The sequence below is a fragment of the Cervus elaphus genome, chromosome 8, assembly GCF_910594005.1.
Source record: "Cervus elaphus chromosome 8, mCerEla1.1, whole genome shotgun sequence".
Lineage (NCBI taxonomy): Eukaryota > Metazoa > Chordata > Mammalia > Artiodactyla > Cervidae > Cervus > Cervus elaphus.
Window position 1 is genome coordinate 43,316,142 of NC_057822.1, and position 26,689 is coordinate 43,342,830.

The 26,689-nt window shown below is 36.7% G+C and overlaps 1 protein-coding gene and 4 non-coding genes across 7 annotated transcripts; all 5 read right to left on the bottom strand.

Annotated features, from left to right (window-relative positions):
• Nucleotides 1-2,955: 2,955 nt before the first annotated feature.
• On the bottom strand, nt 2,956-26,689 carry NOP58 (NOP58 ribonucleoprotein). Of its 3 annotated transcripts, none has more exons than XM_043910376.1 (15): nt 26,431-26,689; nt 22,000-22,076; nt 20,055-20,107; nt 16,303-16,424; nt 14,847-14,983; nt 13,114-13,178; nt 12,143-12,277; nt 10,974-11,119; nt 10,280-10,406; nt 8,530-8,693; nt 7,523-7,657; nt 6,995-7,056; nt 5,715-5,848; nt 3,654-3,820; nt 2,956-3,253 (listed from the first exon to the last, which is right to left on the bottom strand). In XM_043910376.1, exons 1-15 carry the CDS (start codon nt 26,473-26,475, stop codon nt 3,203-3,205), a joined length of 1,620 nt encoding a protein of 539 aa, XP_043766311.1. In that variant the 5' UTR covers nt 26,476-26,689; the 3' UTR covers nt 2,956-3,202. The 3 variants fall into 3 exon arrangements, with proteins under 3 accessions (XP_043766311.1, XP_043766313.1, XP_043766312.1); XM_043910378.1 differs by lacking the exon at nt 26,431-26,689 and adding an exon at nt 19,737-19,856; XM_043910377.1 differs by lacking the exon at nt 20,055-20,107 and having other exon boundaries at nt 26,431-26,685.
• Nucleotides 10,051-10,134, bottom strand: LOC122699022. The gene has a single exon (XR_006342513.1). It is a non-coding gene; the product is annotated as a small nucleolar RNA SNORD11 (small nucleolar RNA).
• Nucleotides 10,837-10,922, bottom strand: LOC122699023. Its single transcript, XR_006342514.1, has one exon. It is a non-coding gene; the product is annotated as a small nucleolar RNA SNORD11B (small nucleolar RNA).
• On the bottom strand, nt 19,876-19,962 carry LOC122699014. Its single transcript, XR_006342506.1, has one exon. It is a non-coding gene; the product is annotated as a small nucleolar RNA SNORD70 (small nucleolar RNA).
• LOC122699015 lies at nt 20,636-20,724 on the bottom strand. Its single transcript, XR_006342507.1, has one exon. It is a non-coding gene; the product is annotated as a small nucleolar RNA SNORD70 (small nucleolar RNA).

Sequence of the window (26,689 nt, forward strand, 5' to 3'; positions counted from 1 at the left end):
GTTCAGTCGTGTTTGACCCTTTGTGACCCCACAGACTGTCACCTGCCAGGCTCCTCTGTTCATGGGATTCTCCGGGCAAGAATACTGGAGTGGGTTATCATTTCCTTCTCCGGGGCATCTTCCCAACCCAGGGATCAAACCCAGGTCTCCTGCATTGCAGGCACATTCTTTACTGTCAGAGCCATCAGGGAAGCCCCAGGTGATTATAATTCCCAGAAATTAGTAATAATATTCACTGCTCTAATTAGTTGATCCTTGATCAACAGCAAGGGTTAGGAGCACTGATCCCCATAGGTGAAAACCTGCATGTAACTTTACAGTTGGCCCTCCATAACCTGCGTTTCCACATCTGCGTACTGTAGTATTTACTACTGAAAAAAGTTCCTATATAATTGGAGCTGTGCACTTCAAACCCATGTTGTTCAAGGGACAACTGTACTTGTAGTTTCTCCTTGAAACCAAACTCAGTATAAAATGCTCCAGAAGAATTACTATTTGACACTTGCTATCAAAAACATTTTTGAACAAAAAACTATTGAGAATAATCTATAAAGCTATATTTGACTTTTGGTAACAGAGCTTACAGTTAATGGCCACAGGACAAAATAGATACAAAACTCTGTTCAGTGTTCCAAAACCTGGATCTATCACTTAAAACATTCATAAAAATCAGAAGTAGCATTAATTTTACTTTCATCTGAGTAACACATAAGCCTAGTTAATTCCTCCACAAGCCATTCATTCATCACTAAACAAATACTAAGTCCCTATTACTACTGGCATTAGTGACAGAACACACAGAAAGGTCTTCAACTGGAAAGGGGAATGTTCCAGGAATGAAGAAGGAAATTAACGGCTTTTAAAAACCCCTTTACATTCTCTCATGTAATTCTCAGAGAAATCCAGTTTCAAGTAAGTATACAGGCTCTGAGTACTTTACTACCCTCAATGTTACCTCCATACATCATCAGAGAGCTTGCTGGAGGTCTGTACCTCATTCCAGACCTATTTACTCAGATCTGCAATTTACCAAGAGCCTCAGGTGATTCCTAAGCACGTTAAAGCCTGAGATATTTGGCCCTGATGCATAGGTTCTCAGCAGTAGAGCTGGCATAGGGGATGAACCAGAGCCACATTCTAAAAGGTGACCTTAAAAAGGCAACAAATGGGTTGAACAGAATTCACGAACGCAGAGTGTTGAGGTTGGAGCCCTGGAGAGGGCAGAGCTCAGCCAAGGCTGTTAAGTAACCATACTGAGGACTCAGCAGGCACTGGAGACAAGTCCTTTAAAGCAGAAAATAGAAATTTGCATTTCTGAATGGAGAAGTGTGGAGTACAATGGAGAATCAGAATCTGTTAACTGATCAAAGATTGAACCTAAGCCCTAACCACTGCACTGCAAGGAAATTCACTTGGTTAGTGTATCAAACAGATAGGACATAGCTGTGATTCATCTAGGTTTCCCCAGGCCTGTTGGAGACCACTCAAAACGACTAGAAGGTTAACTAGTATTCTCAAGGTCTGTCATTTCAGACATAGCCTTTTAGGACTTAACAATATAGCTCTTGTCGGTTGACAAACTCCTTTCACTAAAATTCATTAAAAAGACGTCTGTTATGTTCTGAAATCAAGTATGTCTGGAGTCCTGTGGTGTGACAGAAAATGGCAATATTCTCCACAAGGCAAAATTTTCTAGAGATTGCTACATGTTCTTCACGTAGCATTTACTTCAATTTAAAATATCTGTATGAGATTAATTTTTATCTCTGAAAATCTATACAATTTCATTTTCTAGAAGCCTTTGTTAGGAGTAAAGTCGACCATTACCTCTGATTTGCAAATGAGGAACTAAAGAGCTACTGACTTGCTCGATGTTATAGGAAAAGCAGAGGTGGAAATCAAAAGCTTACAATCAATATAGCTTCTTCACTGTTGAACCCTTTTATAAAACTGGGCTACTTATTAGCACCATGCCTCTGGCATACACATAGATGCAAAACCAAAGTCCACGAAACTTGTAGCTGTCATGACTGTAAGGCTGACGTTCACTTATTAAATATCGTCTTATGAAACAGATTTCTTTTTGGTTGCGCTGTCTTTGGTGCTACGTGGGCCTTCTGCAGTTGCAGTACAGTCTCCTCACTGCAGTCGCTTCCCTGGTTCTGGAGCAGGGGCTCTAGGCACAAACCTTCAGTGGGTGCAGCATGTGGGCTCGGCAGCAGCAGCATCTTTGGTGTTCTATGTCCTGGTTTATACTTCACTCCTACAGACATTTTATTTTTTCTCCTCTTGTTTTTCCTTTATACACCCCCGTTCTTCACTATAAAATTATTCTGTATTATCTTTTTTTTTTTTTTTTCTGTATTATCTTTTTAAAACATCACTTTGGATTACTTTAAAAACAAATCAATGGAGAAGGAAATGGCAACCCACTCCAGTAATTCTTGCCTGGAAAAGTCCATGGAGAGAGGAGCCTGGGGGGCTACAGTCCATGGGATTATATGACTGAGCATGTGGGCATGAGGGTGGAGGGAGATGGGTTGGTAGCAATAAAGTGGTAGAACTAAAAAAAAAAAAAAAAAATCAGGGTCTAGATTAATAATGATTTTCTTCCACATTCTAGAAATGCAAACTAAGTTAGGGACAGTTTTTTTCTTCCTGAAGAGACAGAAGGAAAGTTTGTTCACCAAATTTTAAAGCTTTGAACACAAAAGACAGCTTTACTTAAATAACAAAAACAGCAAGGTAGGAGAAAAATAGAAGACAGTCCAAAAAGGCAAGAGAAACACATTAAGTGGGATTCGTAAACTGGTCCATCTAATTATTGCCTTCCAAAAGGCTACGTTTCAAATCAATGGTTCACAACTCTCACTTTCCAGGTATAATTATCAAAAGCTACATAACATAAAGAGCCCCAAATTCTCAACCTAAAGTAATCACAGAACTGCCTTAAAATACAAAGAAAATATTTTTATTTGTATAACAAATATCCTAAGAAATGATGACATAATAAAATCAACATAGTTGAAGTATGTCAAGACACAAATAGGTATGAAATGCTATTAATGATTAATCTTTCTTTCTCATCCAACTTCCCATCAATTATTTTACAGAGTATCTTGTGAATATTTCTGACTGAATCGTAAGCATGATGTATCCAGCTGATTCAATAATGAACTCTTCGAAAGAATGGTTCCTCCCATTAGTCCTCATTAACTTTCTTTTTTTTCTTTTTCTTCTTTTTCTCTGGACTCTGAAAATAATCAACAAGAATGCTTTTGAAAGAGCTGGAAATGTACAAATGACTAAAAATAACTTTTCTTTATAAAAAGCAGTCTATTTTATTTCCCTTGAAAACAAGATTGTAAGAAAGACTAAAATCTAAAAATCACCTTCGTGATTTGTAGCAAATGATATTCTCTTCCACTTCAGACCAAACCCATTTTGTAATAAGATTCTAGGTTTGGGAAACGGCTTTTTATAAAATGGGAGTTCCAAACACAACAGTGAGTTTTCTAATTGTTTCGCTTTAATGAAACCATTTTTAAAAAGTTTTTAAAAAACTACTTGTTCATTTCTGACATACAGAGTAGAGTAAAATATGGAAACTCTGCCTATGTCAATAAAATATTAATAATTAAAAAGAAACATACAGCAACTGCTGTGCTGGTGCATGGCTCTTCTTCAGAAAGCGGTTCTTCCTTAACTTGTTTCTTTTTGTCCTTTTTCTTCTTCTTCTTCACAGATGTTTCCTGTTCTTCTACAACTTGTACTACCTCTTCTTCTGTGTCTTCTACGTCTTCTACTACTTCTTCTTCAACTGAGCAAGTGTAAAAATACTACAATTAACACTGCATCAGGCTTCTCTGCCTTCAAACCCCTTTGAGAATGTTTTTCCCAACATGTTGATCAACTCTCCAATGTTTATTATACATAATTTTATAGCTGTAAAGGGCCTTCAAATATTTACCTAGTATAATAGTACTAACAATGATAGTAAGCAATGTAACACCTCTGTAAACCAAACCTCCTCATTCTTTCAAAATTTATTAATGTCTATCTCATTTGACTGTTTCTAGGGTTTGCTGATTTAACACATGAAAATTTATGCAAAATGCTTAGCACATTAAAATAAGGACTCAATAATGGGTAGCTATCATTAGAAATTCATTGACCAAACACTTATTTAGTACCTACTGTATGCTAGGGCTTGTTCTAGACAACTGGAGATACAGCAAGGAATAGCACAGACAAAAATTCCTGCCCTTACAAACCTTTTATTTTACTAGGAAATGGACCAAAAAAGAGAAGAGAAAAAAGGTACACCATAAAATATTTTACGTAGTAAACAGTCCAAAGGATAAAAGCAAAGAAAGAAAGGAGCACAAATGAAGGCAATTCCTGTGGACATTTTATACAGGGTAGCTAGGCAAATACCTAAAAAAGAAAAGGAAGTGAACAATGCACCTGTATCGAGGGAAAATATCCCACATTAGGAGAGGAGGGAAGTTGGCAGGCTCATGGAATAGCAAGGCGGCTAGTGTGGCTGGAGCAGAGTGACCAAAGGAATAGAATTAGATGAGAAGGCAATGGGAGTGCCATTGCAGCTGCTATACTAAGAATGGCAGTGATGGGTGTGATAAATGGTTAGGTGCTAGAAATACTTTCCAAGTAAAATTAAGAGGATGTGCTACCAGAATCGACTTGGGTTGTAAGACAAGTCAATGTTAAAGGTCAAAGCAACTAGGATTCCCATTTATAAGAGAGAGAATATCATGTTGAAATGGATTGGGAGTGGCAAAGATCCAGGAAGGTTAAGTTTGAAAAGCTTAATGAATATTACAAGTCAAGATTCAAATCTACTAATGGGTTTACAGTTCTTTTTGTTCAATAAGGAAAATGAAACACAGGAGTTAAGTAACTTATGTTTTCTTCACCCAGGGCAGAAGTCCACATTTGCTGATAGTGCTTTTTGACCCCTAAGCTATTTTTTTTTTGACCCCTAAGCTATTTAGACACTAAAAGTTAAATCGGTAATTGCTTTAAAGTTAAGCACTCAACACAAGTGCAGCTAATAAATGGGGAAATTTACTTATCAACTTAAGAGAGCCTAGTTCACTGGGGAGCACCTATTAACTACTACTCTGATGGCAGACTACCCAGTTATTACTCTAGTTCTTTTCATGTAACAGAAACAATGAAGTACTGCTGCATTAATTCTATGCTCAACAAAAATATTTCAGCTACTAATTTAGAAACCACATACCTTGTTTTCTCTTTTAAGCTAATTCCCAAAAGAGTTCACGTTAGAAATTAAAGTTTTGATACACTTAATATAAAACTACATATTCAAAGAGATGCTTTAAAACTATATATTCAAAGAGATGCTTTTCTCATTTCTCTTATGAAATATACTCCCTAGAGAAGATGGTTATTAAAACAGAATTAGCTTCCAATATGGTGGTTTCATAATAAAGTTCTATGGTATGCACTTTCCCCATTTTTCTTTATATTTTTAATGGAAGGGTAATCGCTTTACAATACTGGTTTGATCCCCGCCACACACCAGCATGAACCAGCCGTACTGTACACATGCCCCCGCCTCCCGCCCCTCCAGGTCGTTCGAGCCCCGGCTTGAGTTCCCTGACTAATACAGAATTCTGTACTTCTCATGCAACAGGAGCATAAATGACATTAACAAAATTCAAACTAACCTTTAATTTTAACCTTGGCCCTTTTGGCCTTCTTTTCAATAACTTCATCCTCTTTGTCTACTTGTTCAATCTTGCGTTTTTTAGAACAGGTTGGTAGTGTGGAGTCACCAGAAGGATCATAAGTCTTCACTTCACTGAAAGAGCCACAGAATCTTAGAATATCTTTACAAATGCTTTTAATCAAATTAATTCTAAAGAAATTTAAAGGAAACGGTCATTAAGTAATACATGAGCATACCACAGTTTCATTTTAGTAACTTTAGGGAAGTTTATGAAAGTTAAGTCTCCAAAAGGTGAAGAGATGTCTACCCATTTTCTAGGGAGGTCAATCACACTTCAAGAGAAGTGAACTAAATGAATTCTGATTTAGTAACCAACATAGTAACCATAGCACAGAAGAAATCTTCAATTAAAAAAGGGGGGGAAAAAAAGGCAAAGGACGGAGGGAAGGAAGAGAAGGAGGATAGGCGCGGGGGTCAGGGACTATTAAAAAAAAAGGGGGGGGGGAGAAATGGAAGAAATCTCTTTAAACCAAATGATTATACTAGAAAGTAAAAACTGAACCAATTCAAGTCTTAGGACACTGGGCAATTCAATGAAAACAAAAAAAAGCCCTGAATCAAATTTAATACAGAATACTCCATCACAAGATTATAACAGGCAGAGGAATAAGAAGGGATACATATGGATAAACATTCCCTAAAACCAAGATACCTGCTTTTCTTCTAACAAGGTAGAAATAAATAATTAAAATACTGAGTGTCAAAAATGTGAACTAAATCTCTTAACTGGCATTTTAAGTCATAAGCAAAATGGCAAGAGAACATTAAAAAATTGTTCAAAACAAGCTAAGGAATGTTCTATTAATCTGTCTTGTAGACTCATGGCTGTTAACTTTTACAGGTTAAAAACATGAAACCAAGTAGTGACTAGGTTCTCCAGGGTCTACCCCAGGTAAACAAACGTGTTACTAAATTTTGTCTCTGTTAAAAAAAAAAAAACAAACAAAAAATGAGAAACAAAAATTCTTAAGGCTCTTGACACACGGTTTTCAAATTGTTACACATGTTCTATTTGCATTACCACTACCTACTTCATCAGTATTGAACATTTCAAATAAGAACAAAAACACCTCTCCCAACAAAAATCTTTTTTAATAATTTCATAGTGAGGTCTGAATACTTATGCTTCTTAGCTGCGTTTAGACTATTTTTTTGTCTTCTGACTCTTCTTAAGCAAAAATTATTCATACATGTTTCCCCCAAATACACTCAACTTACCTTTTATGTTCATATTTTTCTGCTTTTGCTAATGCTTTTCCTGTCCCACTTATTTTCCTTATCTAAGAAAAGAAAAATTATTAATATTTTTAAGGCATAATCCCTTTATAATATATACACTAGTATGTCAATAATTTATTTTTTTGGCTGCTCTGGGTCTTTGTTGCTGCACATAGGCTACTCTTTGGTTGCAGTGTGGGCTACTTATTGCAGTGGCTTCTTTTGTTGTGGAGCACTGGCTCTGCAGTGCATGGTGTAATTTATCTCACGGCATGTGGATCGTCCCGGTCCAGGGATCAAATCCATGTCCCCTGCACTGGCAGGTGGATCTCAATTAACCACTAGACCACAGTCACATACTAGGGAAACTGTTAACAGTAAGCAGAAATAGAATGTATCAATATTAGACATACGAAAATGTATCATAGAGTAAAACTGATCAGCAGGTGAGATGAAAATGTACATGAGCTGCGGTTTATTAATTTGTGACAGGTAACACTTCTCCAACATGCAGAGCATGACTCTTACCCCTCTATCTTCCAACGCTCTCAACCTGGCTTCTAGTTTCGCTCTGTTCTCGACTCCCATTGCAGAGCTGGAATCCTCACCAAAGGCGTCATACCGGATAGCCAGGACAGTCTTGGCTGCCAGCATCCGAGAAATCTAACAAAGAACTTGAAGTGAGACGCATTCAAACTATACTCCAAGTTGAGATGTAAAAAAAATCACTCAAGAGTTTATTCATGAGAACACTACAGCTCAATCATTGACTTTACGAGTCACTCTAGGATTTTTTTTTTTTTTTTTGGATTTTTTTAAAAGTCAGGAATAACAAATGTATTGTAAACCATATTTAAGCCGCTTACCTTCTATTAGAATCTCTGCCACCATATGATGGCTAACTGAAAAGATCTTGCCAGTAGTTCATGTCTAAAGCTAGATCAAGCCATTTTCCAATCTTTTCATGTTTACTATGTGATATTAGACCTACATTATGAGGTCATCCACAGTTAAGTACTGCCCCCTTTAAAGCTAAATAACATTTCATTTTACTGAATTCTTTATTTCTTTCATCACTCTGCTCTAAATTTTATAAAATTTCTATTAAACTAGGTATGTATAAAAGCTTGAAAGTACTTTTCAGCGTCAGATTCCTCCTCTGTAAAATAGACACTAACAACTTATAGGACTATTAAAAGCATCCACCAAAGGCCTATCCAGTGTTTAGCACAGTGTATGTGCTATCATTTTAAAATGGGTCATAACGTTGATGTTAAATTGATTTTCCGCTGCACAGAAAATTTCTGATGGGCCACACCCCACCCTCACCCACCAATGAATGGGAGTCTGGAAAAGTACTAAAACAGCAAACACTTTATCTTCTAACTTTTTCCTTCAGTGTACACTAGAGTTTAAAGAATTCACAATTCTCTATTTGATGAAAAAGAAACAACAAAGATTTATTGACCACTATAGAATAAGATCAAAATGATTTGGAGGAAAAAAACGCCTGCGCCAGGAAAATTGTAACTCACCTTTCCTTTGTGTTTGGGGCTCGTCTGGCCTACAAGTGAAGCATGATAAATGAGACCATACTTAGGCGTATCTCGTCTAGACTTCAGGGCTCTGAAAAGTGCCTTTTCTGCTCCAAGAATCTGAACCGTAGAAGCTGCATGTTTGGCCAAATTCAAAAGAGAACCTTCAAAAGAAAAGTAGTAACTTTGAGGAAAGTAATTCCAAATATATGAAAGTTCTATGTATTAAAACAAAAGATCTACAGTCTAAGTATTACAGCCACAGAGTATATAAAAATCAGATATAATAAAGGATTCTATAGTTTGGAATTAGCCCAAATTCCTGATACTTCAGCATTTGTGATTCATCCATTAGCACCACAAGCAGGGGTCTGTGATGAATGTCTATGGCAAACTGAAGCTTATTTGTTTAATCATACCTATTTGCCTGAAGAGATGGTATTACTACTTCATATTTCAGTAGCATACTAGGGGAGAGTTAAAAGTATATATATTCACAGACATCATCCAATATAGCCCTTATTTTTCTGAGACTTATTTTAGATATGAAATATTCTACCCCTTTAAATATTAAAATAATAGGTAAATGAAAAACTTATTATTAAGGCATCTCAGTAAAACGATGTGATAAATTCAGGCTGAGGAGATATAAACACAATCAATAATCAGGCATCAAAAGCTGCTGCTTTGTCAGATATGCTGCACAGATTTTCTATCAGAGAATATCAATATTAACAGTCACTCAACCACTAGATACATGTTTAAAATTCAAGAAACATATATTTCTAGTAATCCCTGCATCTCTTCCTGCTACACATTTTGCTACATCTATGAAATTTCAGATATAGACAACAAAACCAGCCCAGATGAGCAACCTAGAAGCTGAGGAGATGTGAATGGCCTATTTTTCTGATTAATGATGCAGGTAAAAGAAGTACGCTATCTAGTTTAAACACTTTGATGTAAATAAAATAAATTCTCTATCAATAGTACATACAGGTACACTCTGGAGATATAGTGGATTTCATTCCAGATCACCACAATAAAGCAAGTGTTGCAATAAACTAAGTATTCGAATTTTTGTTTCCTGGTGCATGTTAAAGTTATATATTATGAGTAGGCTACTTAGTGTGAAATATCATTGTCTGGAAAAACAATGTACATACCTCAATTTTTAAAAAATGCTTTACTGTTAAAAACATGTTAAACATCATCTGAACCTTCAGCAAGTTGTAGTAGTAACATCAGAGATCACTGACCAAAGACCAACATCACAAATATAATGGAAAAGTTAGAAATATTGTGGGAATCACCAAAATGCGGCACAGAGTCATGAAGTGAGCAAGTGGTGTTGGAAAAGTGATGCCAATGGACTTGCTCTACACAGCACTAACACAAACCATGATTTTAAAAACACAGTATCTGTGAAGCACAGTAAAATGAGGTAAGCCTGATTTCATCCTCCCGTATTCATCCAAGTACTCTAATTAACCAAAACAAACTTCTGACAACGGACCACAAGTGTCTCAGAAGAGGTAGTGACTAAAGATGCCTTCACTATCCAAAAGGAAATCAGGCATACAAATAAAAATCATCATTGAACACTTGGTCCTTTAGTCCTCGCACGTACACCATTCACTTCTATTTATTACCCAGATTTATCTTTAAACTTCAGTTTAAAAGAAAATAAGATCCTACCTAGAAAACAACTCTCAATACCCTTGTTTACAAATTATATTAAAACCATCACCTGCATGAGCAATAAGTCGTGCTCCAACTAATTCCCCAACCATGACTGTAACATTGGGTGCAATGGCCATCATTCGATTTTGCAGATATTCATAAAGTTGGGTTCTATACTCAGAGATTTCAATCACCTAGTTTAAGAAACAAAATGAGTAAGTCATAAATAGTTTAAGAGTAAAAGCAGTATAAAATTCACATGTCTAAAACATCAGAGCCCCAGATTATCACAGAGCAGTTAGTTGTACAACCCCAGGAAAATTAACCATTCCTTACCTCAGTTTTCTATAAAACGGCTGTTGTGAAATTTTAATATTTAAAAATTAGACAATATATGTAAACTTAACACACTGCTTAGAAAAGGTTAATCAACGTTTAAAAAAAAAAAGCTTGAAAGGCTATACATTTGTGTCATCCTCTGTGATTGTCATATAGCTATCTTCAAATGAGGGGTAAAAATTACAGGCTATAAACATTCAGATACTGCTAACAATAGAAATCAACTAGACAGTACTCCTTTAACGTCATTTTAGGATATATTTCTCCCTGCAAGTATATAAGTCAAGATGGCATCAGATGAGGTAGTGACTGAACACCCTCATATTTATTTATCAGGTGAACAATACATTTAAAAATCATCACTGCCATCAGAAATTACAGAGCTGGCACCACCACCACGAGTTTCCCCGTGTGCAGTGTACCTGAGTGCAAAGGTGCAGAATGTTGCAAATATCTTCTTCTGAAACTTCGGTTCCCATGGATATCTCTGCAGCCGCTTTCACTTCTGCTTCAACCTCCTCTGGCAGTAACTCAGAAAGTTGAGCTGAGGCATAATTCTTCCTATCGCCTATGGAATGTTTGCAGAGGATGAGGGAGAATCACTCTTCAGTAAATTATATAAAATCCACCAAACAGTCAAAAGAAAAAGTAGAGATAAGCCAATGAAAGGAATGCCTGAACAAAACAAAAAGCAAACAAGTTTGACCAAGTAACTTTACTCATGTAAGGGCTTGCTTTTAGAGATTAAAGTAATTCATATTATTAACAGTCCTCAGGTTCCTTTACTAGTATTTTTATTATGGTAATAGTACACAATTTAACATTAACAGTATAGATAGCAATACTATTTTTAATATTACTATTAGTGTATTTCAGGATACTTTCCATTCCCACAGTTGTCCTTAGTAACTTCAGTGAGACACACTCACCATAAGAAGCCAGTTCAGGTGAGTGGGGAGCAGGTAAGTTGGGATTGACATATACACACTATGCTACATAAAACAGATTACTAATAAGAACCTGCTACACAGCACGGGAAACTATGCAATACTCTGGAATGACCTACATGGAAAAAGTCTAAAGAGTGGAGATACATATATAGATGTGTAACTGGTTGACTGTGCTGTACAGTAAAAAGTAACACAGTGAGTGTGTGTGCTTAGTCACATCCTTTGTGACCTTGTGGACTGTAGTCTGCCAGGCTCCTCTGTTCCATAGAATTTCCCAGGCAAGAATACTAGATTGGGTTGCCATTTCCTCCTCCAGGGTATCTTCCTTGCCCAGGGATTCAAACCATGTCTCCTGTGTTTTTTCGCACTGGCAGACAGATTTTTACCACTGAGTCACCTATACTCCAAATTTTTTTTAAAAAAAGAAGCCCAAGAAAAACCAAATTAGAGAACTATGTCCTCTACTGCACAGGCCATTGAAATCAAATTTTGTTTCTGCAATCTAGCTGATGTTAATATGGAATACTCCTCAAACATACAAGACCAAAAACTCTGGGAAGAGAATAAAAACACCAGTAACTCATGTTTTAGGATTTAAATAAACCACTATTTTCAATACCTTAAAGGATAAAGTTACTCACCAACTTTCTGTAAACACTTGCAGTATGTCAAATTATCCGAAATAATTTTTCCTAACTCAGGGAAATGCCAGCCATACCATTCTCTACACCGCATAATATAGTTGTTTAGTTCTTTATCTAAGTCATCTAATAGGGCTGCAGTAGATTAAAACGAAAAAGAAAACAGGAACTTAAAAGGGTTTTAAAAAAACTTGTGATGAAATAGTCCATCATCCCAAACAGAAACTCTGTACCCATGAAATAATTACTCCTCATTCTCACCACCCCAGCCTCTGTTGATCTCTTCTATTCCCTCTAAGAATTTGCCTATTCTAAGTACCTCATAAGGGGAATCACACAGTATTTGTCATCTTGCAAGTAGTCTCTTTCACCTAGCACAGAGTTTTCAAAATTCATCCATGCTGTAGTGTATATTAGAACTTGTAAGGATAAATAATATCCTACTGCATGCATATACCACTTTGTTTATCTCTTCATCTGTTAATAGGTATCTGGATTGTTTCTACCTTTTAGCAGAATCGTGATGCTATGAACACAGCTGCATAAGTAACTGAGTAACTCTTTCAGTTTTGGGGGCATACATACCTAGAAATACAATTGCTATTTAAAGAAATGTTTAAAATTGGAAATTGTTGAGACTTTGATATCCAAAAATCACCAAATGACATGGAAGAATGACTTATTACAAATATAAAGCAAAAAAAACCCCCCACACCCATATCTTAAAGTTTTATCATTTTTCATGGAAAAAGACTAATCAGCTTACATTAACAGTGTAGCGTAATTCCTATTAACTCTAAGTAGTCAAATTATAATTAGTTTTCCAATTTTCTATTCTGCACTTCCCAATTTATTTACTAAACTTCTAGTTGGTCTTTTTCTTCCTCAACAATCATAAAAGTTACAATTTTAATAGTAGGAAAAAAACCACAATGAAGAGACAGGTTAGACCTCACATGTCCTATACTCACAAATTGCCTGAACAATCATGGTGTCCACTTTATCAGCACTAAATTTCAATCTGTATCGGGACAAGCTGGGGAGAAGGGAGAAAAATATAAATTACTAAAATAGAATCTAGGAAAAGCATTTAAATAACATCTTAAAAAAAAAAAAACCTTTTACCCAAACCCCTCTCCTGGAGCTACATTTTTTCTACATGAGAAAAATTAGTTAAACAAGAATATAACATTCAAGATCCCAAAGCACACATTTAGAAAGAAAACAATACATCTGTCCCACTATAACCTACATTTCTGTGACATGAATTCATTTATGAATGACAAACAGGATAATTTCGTGTAGTCCAAGTTACACTGGTTCATATGACACGACTTCTGCAGCGTTCTTCATGTTTTCTGCCACCAGTAAGAAAAACTACAGCAGTTTCTTCTCTTCATAAACACCCAAAGAGAAGAAAGCCATGGAACAATAATATCGTACATATGGGTTTTCTTAATCCTGGCACTATTAACACAGAGGCCTGCTTACTTGTAGTGGGGGCTATTCTGGGCCCCTTGTCTGATGTGCAACAACATCCCCAGCCTCAACCCAACTGCCATCTGTCTTCTGAGGGATATCTGACTGCCTTAGATGAGAGCGACTGCTGTGCACAATGCCAATTAATCTTAATTTGGATCTTAACTCAAGTTAGCCATTTGTTCTCTCTTAGGAATGTTTATTAAAAAGTTTTTCCTGACTCTTGTGCATTTTGCTCATTTATAAAACTCACTTTAATCCTTTCATTAATCTATGCTCGTTTTATTTATTCAAAGATACAGACCTTTGTTTATGTAGTATTTCTTTTTTTTTAAAGTAATTGGCTGCGCTAGGTCTTAGTTGTGGCATGCAGGATCTAGTTCTCTCACCTGGGGTCGAACCACGGGCCCCTGCATTGGGAGCAGAGTCTTAGCCACAGGACCACCAAGAAAGTCCCTCTAGTATTTAATATAAACTTGTCATTTTTCTCTCTTTTGGCAGCATATGGGAATTTACTTTCTTAACCAGGAATCAAACCTATGCCCTGTGCAGTGAAGCACGGAGGGAAGTTCCACCATGTCTTTTTAACTGTTAACATTTCTTTAGGGTTACAAAGTTACACAGGATTTGAGTCGTTTACCCACAATCCTTCTTTTTCACAAACCCTCGTATTGTAGTGAAATTTCACTGAATGCCGTGTTTTTCAGGAATACATATATCACAGCATAGCCGAAACGCCTATTCTAATGGATTTGTTAAAAATGACAGGTTAACATCTCTTTGCCTCAAGAAAAAACTGAATAAAAATCAGAGTAAAACAACGAACAGACACAAAGCAGAAGAGAAAGATCATTAGCAGATGAGAAAGTTCAGGGAGATGCCAAGTAGATGGAGTAGCAAATGATTTAGAAGATGTAAAATGGAGGCGGGGGGGGGGGGCGGTTAAAAGCCCAAGAACTGCAGATCCAATGCTGGAGAGGTAGAGTGCCATCACGAGGTCTAGAGCTCAGACTATGAAGCCAAACTGCCTGGGTTGAAATAATGGCTTCATCACTTCCCAGCTATTATGACTTTGGACATAATTTCCTCATCTGTTAAATGAGGATACTATAACTACGTTCCTCTTTAAATTCTTGAGGATTACATTAGTATTTGTAACATGCCTAGAACAGTGCTATATAATTATTAAGTAAAAATAAGACGACTATCTTCCAGTAAATCTCACCTGTGTGCCAACCCAAGACACATAGCTGTCATTTCACGTGGTTCTACCCCAGGGATTAATCCATCCATCTGGGAACGGATTCCTCTCATAAGTTCATTAACAACAGGACTGTGGATACAACTGAGATTCAGTTTTTCCTATATGAACAAGAACATTTGTATTAAATACAGAAACTTCTCCTAAATATTAAAATAGCACTGATTTAAACACACACACTTCTCAGTTTCATAAAAGCAGTTTTGGGTACGTGTGTGGGAACAGCACTTGAACAAAACTGGCCTAAGCTTCTAGGAAGGCAGCCCGTGTACATGAATCAGAAGCCATAAACAGACCCAGGCCTCAGGTCCTTCCCTACTGTCAGGGTCCCCGAGGTGCTTTCCAAACATGCATTAGTGTGTAAATACAAACACACGTAACTCTTTACACACCTCATACAAACAGAATGAATCTGTCTTGCAAGCCTTCATTTTTTTCACTTTGTAGGGTATTTGCTAACTCCATACAAATCTACACAGTTGTATTTCATCAAATGCAAATGACAGGCATGAAAAATTGTAAATGCTACATCACATTTAAAAGAAACAAATATTCAGTATTTACACAGGAGATATTCAGTTTAAGTTTTTCAAATGGAGAAATTGAAAAAGGAGAAAAAGATACTTATAATCCCACTAGTCAGCAATTTGCCCTCCTATATGCCTTTCTATGTGTATGTTTTTTATGCTAAAGCTTAATGTTTTTAACAGAAAAATATGAAGATGAGATTGATAGTACAGAAACTTCATTACCTGACAGTATTAGAAATAATCTATCTAAACAAATACTAAGTTCGCAATTCTACCTTAAAAAAAAAAAAAAAAAAAAAAAACAACCCCCAAATCTCTTCACCAGTTTGCTACCTTCCAAGAGCTACAAGGAATTAGGAATTAATCCTTACTTCAAGAATCAGGGGACTATAAATCAACTATATTTCAATTAAAATAAGAAAAAAGAATCAGAGGTATGTTCATGTGCTTGCACTGTAAGACCTATTGTAACTACTGAAAATCAAACCATCACAACTGGCTTCTAAAATGACCTGCTTTTCATGTTTTGGGGCCTACCTATCCACTCTTTCTTTCCATTCTTATTTTATATTTAATTTTTAGCAACTCTACCTCCAGTAAAGTGTTTTTAATAAACATATACACTAAAAAAGATATGATTCCATTTATATTAAAAAGAGAAAAAGTCCCTAAATAAAAATATGCCAGGATATATACACATAGAGTGTTTTATCTGAGGTATTACTTATATATCCTTAGTTTTGACAACCACATTGAAAACCAATTATTACATAGCATAGGGGGAAAAGATCAAGAATTCAATCCTGAGAACTTATAATAAACAATTCATTACAAAGGCCAGGCTTTTTAGTCAGCTCTGATTAGAAGGCTAAAGAAAACTGTAACTTTACCTTTATAACCCCTCCTAGTTTAGCATCAGCCACAGCCAAGGGTTCATGGGCTTCTTTAACTATTTTCTTCAGAACTTTCTTCAATTGCTTATTGATTTTGCCTTCCATTAGAGCTGTGAATGCTTGTTAGGAAGAAAAACAAAAGAGCTAACTCAAAACTTTATCTTCAAGAGTTCATGATCTTATTTAAGTTTTCTAAATAAAGCCAAAAAGACAAAATACTTCAAAAGCTGAATTTAACATTACTTCTGAAATGAAATGATAAACATTACAAACTTCAGAATCTCATCTGATCTTCCCACCCTCATTTGCACTCGAGAACCAGGAGTTAAACCAGATCCAGCATTTCTTCCCTGTACGTCACTCAATCCCTCTGAGCTTAGAATTATATGTTAAAAACAATCTGTTCTGTGATGGCAAATAGATTCACTCCCCTATGCATCAACTGATCTGATGTTCTAGATTGTGAAATACCATAAAAATCCTGTCATGACTGGTAAAAAGGAGTTTATTCATTTTGAAGGTTCTGCCACATTGTAAGCATGCCTGAGTGGAGGTGTTATCTTTGCCAATCCTTGATCCAGATGTGCCAACAGGCCTCTACTACTATTCGATGTCCAGTGATTGGGGAATTACTACTGAGGGCAGCCAATTTGATTTGGAGACTGTTTTCATTTTTGGCAAGCTCTAAATGTGCTACTTTTAACTCTCACCCTTTCTTAGACCCATACTGAGATTCTCTGGACCCACATGGACTAATTAATACCCACACCTCTTCTGGTATCTGTCTGGGTTTTGGCCGAATTTAAAGTATGCCTGACAGAAAGTCTGTCACAATTTCTAAAAGGTCAGGCAGTTTGTGCTTAATCAGCCAGGTACTTGTTCTCTCCTCCTGACCAAATTTCCATTCATTTGAATTTCAAATCCATTTCATCTGGTATCTGGAAGATGAAAGGCGAGGACAAAAGTGATCTAGCTGTCACACATCTTACAGAGAGGTCTTTACAAATAAGCTAAGATTCAAACTACTTCTGTTGAGTTCTAACAATTTACATATTGTGAAACACTGACTCCTTTCTAATTTACATTTCTCTAATAACTGAAATCTTTCCTTACAAGTGTTTAATCTTTTATAATTAAAAATTTTTATTCAATGTCCCCCCTTTAGCTCTCAATCTTCCCTATCATTTACTTTCACACTTTAACCTAACCTAGTGCTCTCCTTTAAGATTTCTTAAAAGTAAAAATTTCTACTCTAGATCCTATTCTAACTTCACGAATGTTTACCTTCCCTGTATCAAAAACCCTGTTAACCACTCTTCATAATATATATTTTGAAAAGATGGTATACAGAGATGGAGACAGGGCTAAGGGGAAAGTGAATCTTTCCCCTTCTCTATTAGGCACTCTTCAGCATCCCTCAGCATCTTTCCCTTCATCCAAATTTAGGCTGGCCCCAAATTTTACTGTGGCTGTTTGTAAGACATGAAACTTCAAAGTGTGACCAAGACTAAAAATAAACCTTGCCATGCAAATGGCACATTTTAGCTTCTGAGACCAGTATAAAACTGACATCACACCCCAGACTCTTTCTTAGGCTACAAGTTTTAAATGTATACTTTGACACCTACAAACACTCAGTTTCGGTTCTGTAATATCAAAACTGCCTTTTAACAAGGAGTGGAAAGTTAATTCCCAGGAAGGATTGTTCTAATAATGATGTGATCAAGTTCAACTTTCTGGTAAAAATAGATGGGAAAAGGCATTGTAGGTTTCTAAGACCAGATTCCTGAAGGAGCTCACTACTTTCATTCATTTACCCAAAAATATTTATGTGCTAGAGATTTGACAGTGAACAATACAGCCTCTATCCTCATGGAATTTAGACTGAGAGAGTCTGGGACACTTTAAATTCTCATCTAGCATGGCATTTTCTCCATTTATCTGACATTATTTTAAGGAATCCCAAAAGCTCAGTATGAGTTCAGTTCAGTCACTCAGTCATGTCCGACTCGGCGACCCCATGAACCGCAGCACGCCAGGCCTCCCTATCCATCACCAACATGCCGAGGTCTACCCAAACCCACGTCCATTGATTCGGTGATGCCATCCAACCATCTCATCCTCTGTCGTCCCCTTCTCCTCCTGCCCTCAATCTTTCCCAGCATCAGGGTCTTCTCAAATGAGTCAGTATGAGATAACCTCTCAATCCCTGGTTGGGGAACTAAGATCCCACAAATTGTGCGATGCTCCCTCTCACCAAGGGCACTTGAGATCAGAGCTACAGCCCTTTACAACTCCAGGAGGAGTTATTCAAATCAGGCTATACAAATAATGCTCCCCAGAGTTGGAGAAAAGCTAACACAATTTCACTTGGGACATTACCAAAATTCTACCCATATTTATTTTTAATGCTGTGATGAACAGAATTATCTTTAAAAAAATTTTTCCAGGCTGAAATGATCATATTTATGCTCTATAAGGCTTTAATGAATTGATCTATGCAGCCCTAGAATTATTTTAAAAACTGGTCCTACTGTTAACTCCTCCTTCCACTTACCCCTCTGCCAAGGTTGGGGTAGCCCACTGATATGCCAACATATTTAATTAGATTCCTAATTTTCACTATATAAGGGAACTACCGTTCTCTCGTGGGGTGAACAAAAATTATTTGGGTCAGTCAAATGAATTTTACAGCTTAACAGTTAGCCATATTCTTCCTTATGATCCTTCATTTTCAAAATATACCACCAAGTAGTCAGCTGACTTGAGATACAGAATTCAAGCAACTGAAAAATTCATGATTAGTTTTATTATTCCATCTTCCTGTTTTCCCTAGCATTAAAAGTACATTAGAAAACCAAGTGCTGGTCTTCCCTGGTGGTTCAGGGGTAAAGAATCCTCCTGCCAGATGCAGGAGACAAAGGTTCGATACCTGGTCTGGGAAGATCTTACATGCTGATGGCATCTAAGTCTCTACACCGCAAAGACTGAAGCCCACGTGCCCTAGAGACTGTGTTCTGAAATAAGCACAACAAAGAACAGCCCTGCTCGCTGCAGAGCAGCAGCACACCCAGCACAGCCAGAGAGGAAAAGAACATCAGCTGCCTGCTGCCAGGCCTGCTCAGGAGACTCCACTCTGTACCTGCTCTCATCACCAGGACAAGCTGAAGGGTGTAACAGTCATCACCCATTCTTCTTTTAGGGAAACTCTTATGTATGCTTCTCCAGTTTTTGTTTTAAAAAACAAAAACCTACAATGCCCCCCACTCCCACGTCTATTAGATTTCTTAAATCTTTTAATATTGTTTTTTTAAGACTTTAAAAAATGTATATACATAGAGAGCTGCCTTATTATTTCAACTCCAAATTCTAGCTATTCTCAACTTAATCACTGAATTTAAAAAATCAGAGACCCGTGTGCTTGACATTACCTTGATCCCTTGTAGAACAGCTTTTACTGAATTGTGCTTCAGCATTACGCTGTTGGTTTCCACAGGGAGATCAACTTAACCACTTCTCACCTCTCATCACATGTGGGGGAAAAACCAGCCCTATAGTGAAAAAAGCTAACTCAATGTTGTCTCAGTGGTAGTGACGAATTTGAGTTAGATCACTTAAATTCAGTTTCAAAAAGAATGCATCATTGACAACATTGAAAAAGGTTAACTTAGGCAACTAAAGCAAACAATTTCTTAAGAATAACAAATTACCAGCATTTAAAAAACAAAAAAGCTAGTCTTTGATTTTACCTGCCAATGCCTCTGCTGTATCCTGAAATTTCTCAAAATGTTTCAGCTTTACTCTAGAATTAAGGGGAAAAAAAAATGTTATGAGGGCACACTGATTTTGCAAATGCCACATATTTAGGAGAAGAGGTAGTGGACTGCTTCCAAGCGTACACCAATAAAAGAAACTTTCCTGCCATTGCATATTGCTGCAAAGGTAGACACTTCATAAAATGACCAATTTCTCTAAATGCTAGGCTAGTAACATTCAGAGGAACTATTACAGATATTACAGGCTTTGGAGGAAACTTAGAACAACAGCAGAAAAGTATGCCACCGTATCTAAACAGGAAAGATGTTGAAGCTTCAGCATAACCTCTGCTGCTTAAAGCTAGACACAGATGCCTTTTACTATAAAGGACAGAAAAGGTGTAAGAGTCCCTCTTAGTTTGAGAATCGCATGACACTGATTTGTCCATCTAGTACAAATGCCATGAAAAAATAACTGTTAGGTCTAAATTTTGCTAACCTCACTTTCCCTTCTCCTCCCTATTCACTTATGTTCAAGGCAACATTGCTTTATATCAAAACAAATACATTGTTAACTCATTGTTGTCTCAGTGGTAGTGACGAATATTTGAGTTAGATCATGCAAATTCAGGTCCAACAAGAATACATCATCGACAACAATGAATCAGGTTACTCAAACAACTAAATCATATATCCCTTTAAAAGGGAAAACCAAAACCAGTCTTCCACTGAGTCTAAAGCAGTATTATCTTCAGCAATACTGTTCCCTTACCTAGTCAGGGAACATCCTAGTGGCACCTCAAATGCACACTTAACAATACAAAGATTTTAAGAAGAAAGCAGTTACTTCACCTTATTCTACCTCACCTCACCACCAATTTCACTCATCTGAAGTGGCATCTATTCATATCTCTATATTTGCATAAACACATATATAGCTGTACAACATGTACAAAAATGCAATCATGTTATATGCATTACTCCGAAGCAGAGTTTTCCAGTATACCATGTTTCTCTAATAGTTTAGTATGACATCTCTTTGGGTTCAATACTCTTTAGCAAGCTCAAGTAGTTTCCTTCGATTCTAGTGAGTTTTTATTAGCATTAGCAGATGAATTATCAAATATGCTTTGGCATTCAAGGACACAATCAAGAGATTAGTTAGGTCCTTCCTAAGAACCACGTTCACCAAATGGGCTATTTTACAAAGTGATTCACAGGTGGTGAAACAGCCTTCTTGACTCTACCTGAGGAAAAGCCAGCTCTCTCCCCCACCACTCATTTCTTAATCTGGGTATGAAGGTTATCATACTCTGTTTTCTTGTCCAGAGACCTTGGGGAACACAGGTCTGTCTTTCTAGGATTTATTAGCTAGTTATTTAACCACGTCAGGGTGACTTAGGAAATATTAGTCATGAAGAGTGAATACACTAAGTTCAAACGCATCTGAGTATCACTAAGAGAATCTGTAAGTTAAGTCTATTAGCAGCCCATGCTTTTTTCCTTTTTGGCCACACCTTGTGGCTTGTGGGATCTTAGTTCCCCAACCAGGGACTGAACCTGGGCCCTTGGCAGTGAGTGCTGAGTGCTAACCACTGAACTACCAGGCAATTTCCACAGCCCATGCTTTTGACAATTATTACTTTTAACTTAATACTTAATTTACAATCAATTTACAGTTTAAAACATCTTACGAAATAGTGATTTTGGGGTGCTTCCAGTCTCATCTGCAATTAATACAAATTAATTGAGACAGTCTAAGTTCCAGATAAAGAATCTAATAATTAGGCTCATACCAATGTTACTCCTGAAAGAGTTCAAAAAGTTATGGATGTATTATATGAATGAGGGGGATACACAAACTCGTAGAAAAAGGCAAAAACAAAAACAAACACCTCGAAATGTTAACTGGTAAGTTCTTAGTTTCATGAAGACTTACATTTTATTTGCTTTCTCTGGAGTTTCAAATTCTTTCCATAAACTATCAACTTCTTGAAGTTTCTTTTCATTTAAAACCTGCAAGTAAATGGATGGAATTTAAGTCGAGTTGGATATTTGTTAAAAACTTTCTATTTTAGAGAGTTCCTTGACCCCTTCAGAAAGCCTATCATACTCACAAATCAAAAACAAAAAATTTGCCTACTTTCTACAGAAAATTTGTTATTTATTGCTATGATCTCCCTAATATGAAATTATTAAGGATTCCTCTAAAACTTAGATACCATTAGTTCTAAGACATATTCTGAAGTAAGAAATTTTAACATGGCAAGGGAAAAAGGAGTACTTTTACCTATGAAACATAGTCATTAACATTTAGGTATATATTCCTCAAGACTTTTTGACTGTCTATGCTACATTAACGTGTACTTTCAGGAATCAAGTTATACACTTCACATATCATGGAAGTAATTCTATGTTTTAACAAGAATTGCATTGTATGAATATAACATCATTTATACCCTTTATGTTTTTGTGTATGTATACATGTATTTCTATAGGACAAATTACTGAAAGTGGAGTTAAACGATCATATAAGAAATGCATGTTGACAGATTATCAAAATGCCTTCAAGAGCTTCTAACAGTTTCACTTAAATCAAGAATGAATATAAGTTCTTATTTTCCTCACCAATACTAGGTGAGAAGTCAACTGTTCAAATATAAGCTAGGGTAGTAGCAGTCCTAAAATGCAGTTCCCCCATATTTAACATCTTGAAACTGGGATGTCTTACAACTGATGGCAGATCAGTTTAATCAGCAGTGTAAAATAATGACATATTATATTTGATGAAATACGGTATTATAGATGAATATATTTTGCACATGTTGTTTTACGGAGTTAGCTGATCAATGAAAAATTATACTTTACTGCTAAACTATACTGCATCAAATCCTTAACATCACAGAACATTTATACAGTAAGACTTATTTCCCAGTAATAGCCTAATACATATTTCACGATAAAACATCAAGAAATTTTCTGTCAGAGTGGCAAGATGATTTTAAGGATTTGCACTATTTAAATTTAAACCCCCAACAGAGCCGAATCAAATATATTTACAGAACTGGAAAAACAGGACTCAGAGTAATGAAGTAGTAAATGCAATAGGAGTAAATGCAAAGCACACGTTCATGTTAAAAAATTACAAACTGTGACTGTTCTATTTCTGTCATGAAAACTTTAGAACCCAAAGACATTTCATCAAATCTCAAGAAAGCACTGAAACTTGTAATTCAAAGTTTTTTTTTTTAAATAGTTCACAGAAAAGTTGTGGCTTTTGAAAATAGTTCACTCAGAATGTTGTCAACCATACCCAAAGTCCAATGATTGCTGAGAGGATATGTACCACCAAATAGGGGATGATTCATGAGTAAAACTCACATTTTTTCTAGTTGAAAAGCAAGTATATTTGAAGATACTATTTAGATAACAAAACTGACATATTTAAATGATATTGTCAGTATTCACGAAGTTAAAGCACCAAAGGAAATGTAACGAAATCATGCTAATTCATGACCACTGAAAGGTCTTCAAACAAAATCTTAGCTACAGTTATGTCCCCATTTGTGGGCAAGATATTGAAACAAACATGAAGTTTGAACAAAAATAAAATTAGGCTACATTACCTGTTATGCATCTGTCTCAAACTTTTAATCATTCATTTTCAGACAAGGAAATGTGAAACATTAGTATGCAAAATTCATTTAGAGTTTCTCATTTTGAATTTAGATGGAATGAATAGCTTAGCTATTGTTACCATAAAATCTTCAGCACTGCTGTTATATTAATTATTTTACTATAAAAAAGCCCTATATGTACTTATTTACATTTACTAAAGTGAGTTACATAGTATGTAATTATAGTCAATAAAGCTGGAAAAACATTGCTTAGTAATCATGTTGTATAGGAATTCTGGTATTAGAATAAAAAAAACTTTGAGCTCCCAAAAAAGAAAGGAACACATAACAGTATGCGACACAGCAGCACTGTACAAAGTGACTGATGAGTTAAAATGAAAAATTCCACCTCCCCAGCTTTACCAGTCACATTTCAAGTGCTACATAGCTGTATCAAAGAAGGAAATGGCAACCACTCCAGTATTCTTGCCTGGAGATCAATCCCATGGACAGAGGAGCCTGGCAGGCCATGGCCCACAGGGTCGCAGAGTCAGACACGACTGAAGCGACTAAGCAGGCACGCACCCACATAGCTGTGTGCAGCTACTGGCTACCACACTGGGAAGCACGGCTGGGAAAGATCTGGGGTAGTAAAGGACTGGGATGGGAAGGCTTAAGAATGTTGAGTCTTATTCTGTGTGCCATGTGACATAAGGGACACAGGCTTGAGTTTTTGCAATTATCTACAAATAATAAATAGTTCTTTTAGGTACTGTCTCTACATTTACATATAACTTTATTAACAAGTAACAATTTTTTAAAGTTTTAAATTCTTTTTGAATCACTGTGTATGTATGGATATGCATATACTGGGTCATGATATAAAATGTATTCCTTAAAAAAAAAGTCTGAAAAAACATTCTTTTCAAGGATGAATTTTAGGCAACCAATATATTAATAATTTTATGCTACATCATTTTGAAAGATCATAGGAAAGGGAGCTAACAACTTTGTATTGCATATTCACACAGATATTTCATATACAGTAAGATACACTCCTTTAAGGTGTACAATTCACTTAGTAGGAATTTTCACAAAATTGTGCAACCATCACTTATCCAGAATATTCCGGAAGTCTATTTTATTCAGAATCAATAACTGTTACTAATACTGAATATTTATAAATGAAGCATATTTCAATATATTCAAGCCTTTAGTTATTTCTAATATTGGGATACACTATAGAAAAAACATTTAACAATTTTGAACAAAAAACTTGCAGATAAACATTAAAAACTACAATAGAATACTCAAGACTTATGTTTATGGAAAGTAATCTTTATTAACAGAAATCAATAATTCATCATATGACTTTATGACCCAGATCTAGAAACCATACAATTGCTAAGCCAACTCCTCCCCACCATTAGAGGCAACTAGTAACAGTGCAAAGTTACCCTCCCCTCTTAGCATCCAGATCAGGACAGTACACATTAACATCAATTTAGATGATATTCATCCACAGACACTGATCCAAAATACAATAGACTGTTGGCTAAGAGAATCTGGGGGCACGTGCAGAACTCTAAGAATTTAGAAGAGACTGCAGGAAGCTGGGGAAAAGCTTAATAGAGCTGTTGACAGGCTCAAAAGCACTTTAGTCTCTTAAAATTGCTAATATTACAATTTCAGACAACAATGAGAGGAAAAATAAGCAAAATCAGCTTTGGGTTAATTATCTTATTGGTTTTCTTAAAAACAGCAAGTATTTACCTTAACATGCAAACAGATACTGTCAAAAGAAACTTGGAAAAATAAAACAAAAAACTTCCCCGAATATGTTGGTATGTACCTTTCCAGACTCTCTGCACCCACACCACATAGTTTTAAAATTCATAACTAGAATCATACTACGTATTTTATCTAGCACTTCTTTTGCCTTGTCAGTACATGTGAAATTTTTTTTCTTTGCTATATTCCTAGGGCTCGAGTGCAAGGCACGTGGGTGGCACCTAATTTACCTCATTCTTCCTAACATCTCAACAGCATCCTACTATGTGCACGTCCCACTGTTCAATTATCTCCTTGCTGATGAACTGAAAGTTAACTTTCCTTATTAAAACAGCGAACTCAAATTGGTTACCTCCAGCTCAGATTTCTTCTCTGGGCTTCAAACTCGAAAGGACCATTGTATTTCCAAGTTTAACAGACAGCGAAAGCTTCACATAGCCCAAACTGGAACTCTTTTATTATCCTTCCCTCTCCCAGCCCCCAAATCCCTAAAACTTCTCATCCCTCTTCCCTTTCCTACCTCCACACACCCATCTTTTTAAACGCAAATCTCGCATACTTTAAAATCCGCCAGCCAATCCTGTCAACTCTACCTCCTATTCTGCGCAGAGCAAAGAAACTTAATTAACAAACTTAAATGAGGTCGTTTCTGTTAAAACCTTCCAAAATCATTCCACATAACTCTCAGAACAAAATCTAAACTAGCTATCATAACTAACACGGCTCTTGCTCACCTAACTGGGCCAAAACCTTTTACCGAACCCGACGCCCCCAAGAGCGCGGCCACGTGTTCACTGAAACATGCGCCTCCCAGGCCCAAAGTCTTCCCCTTCCTTTCACAGCAGGGGGACAGAAAAGGCACCCACGCGATCCTGAACACTGTCGTCCTCTCCTACAGCTTTCCCTCTCATCTCCTGCCCAACAGCCGCCTTCCCCCTCCAAGAGCTCACTCTCCTACCGACCTTAAAGATGGCGTAGCCGACGGACGTTTCGAACAGCACCAGCATGGTGGGGACGGGTCGGGGCGCTGCGCGGCTCGGCGCGAGCTCTCCTACCAGTGAGAAAAGACCAAATCTGCGGTCCCCAAAGGCCCGTAAGGCCCGGGCCGGCCAAAGACCAGCCTTGCCGCAAAGAAGCAAACCACGCTGCCTAAACGTTCCACACCACGCTACAAGCAGAACGCCCGAACGGGAGACTTCCTCGCTAAGGCTTCTGGGACCT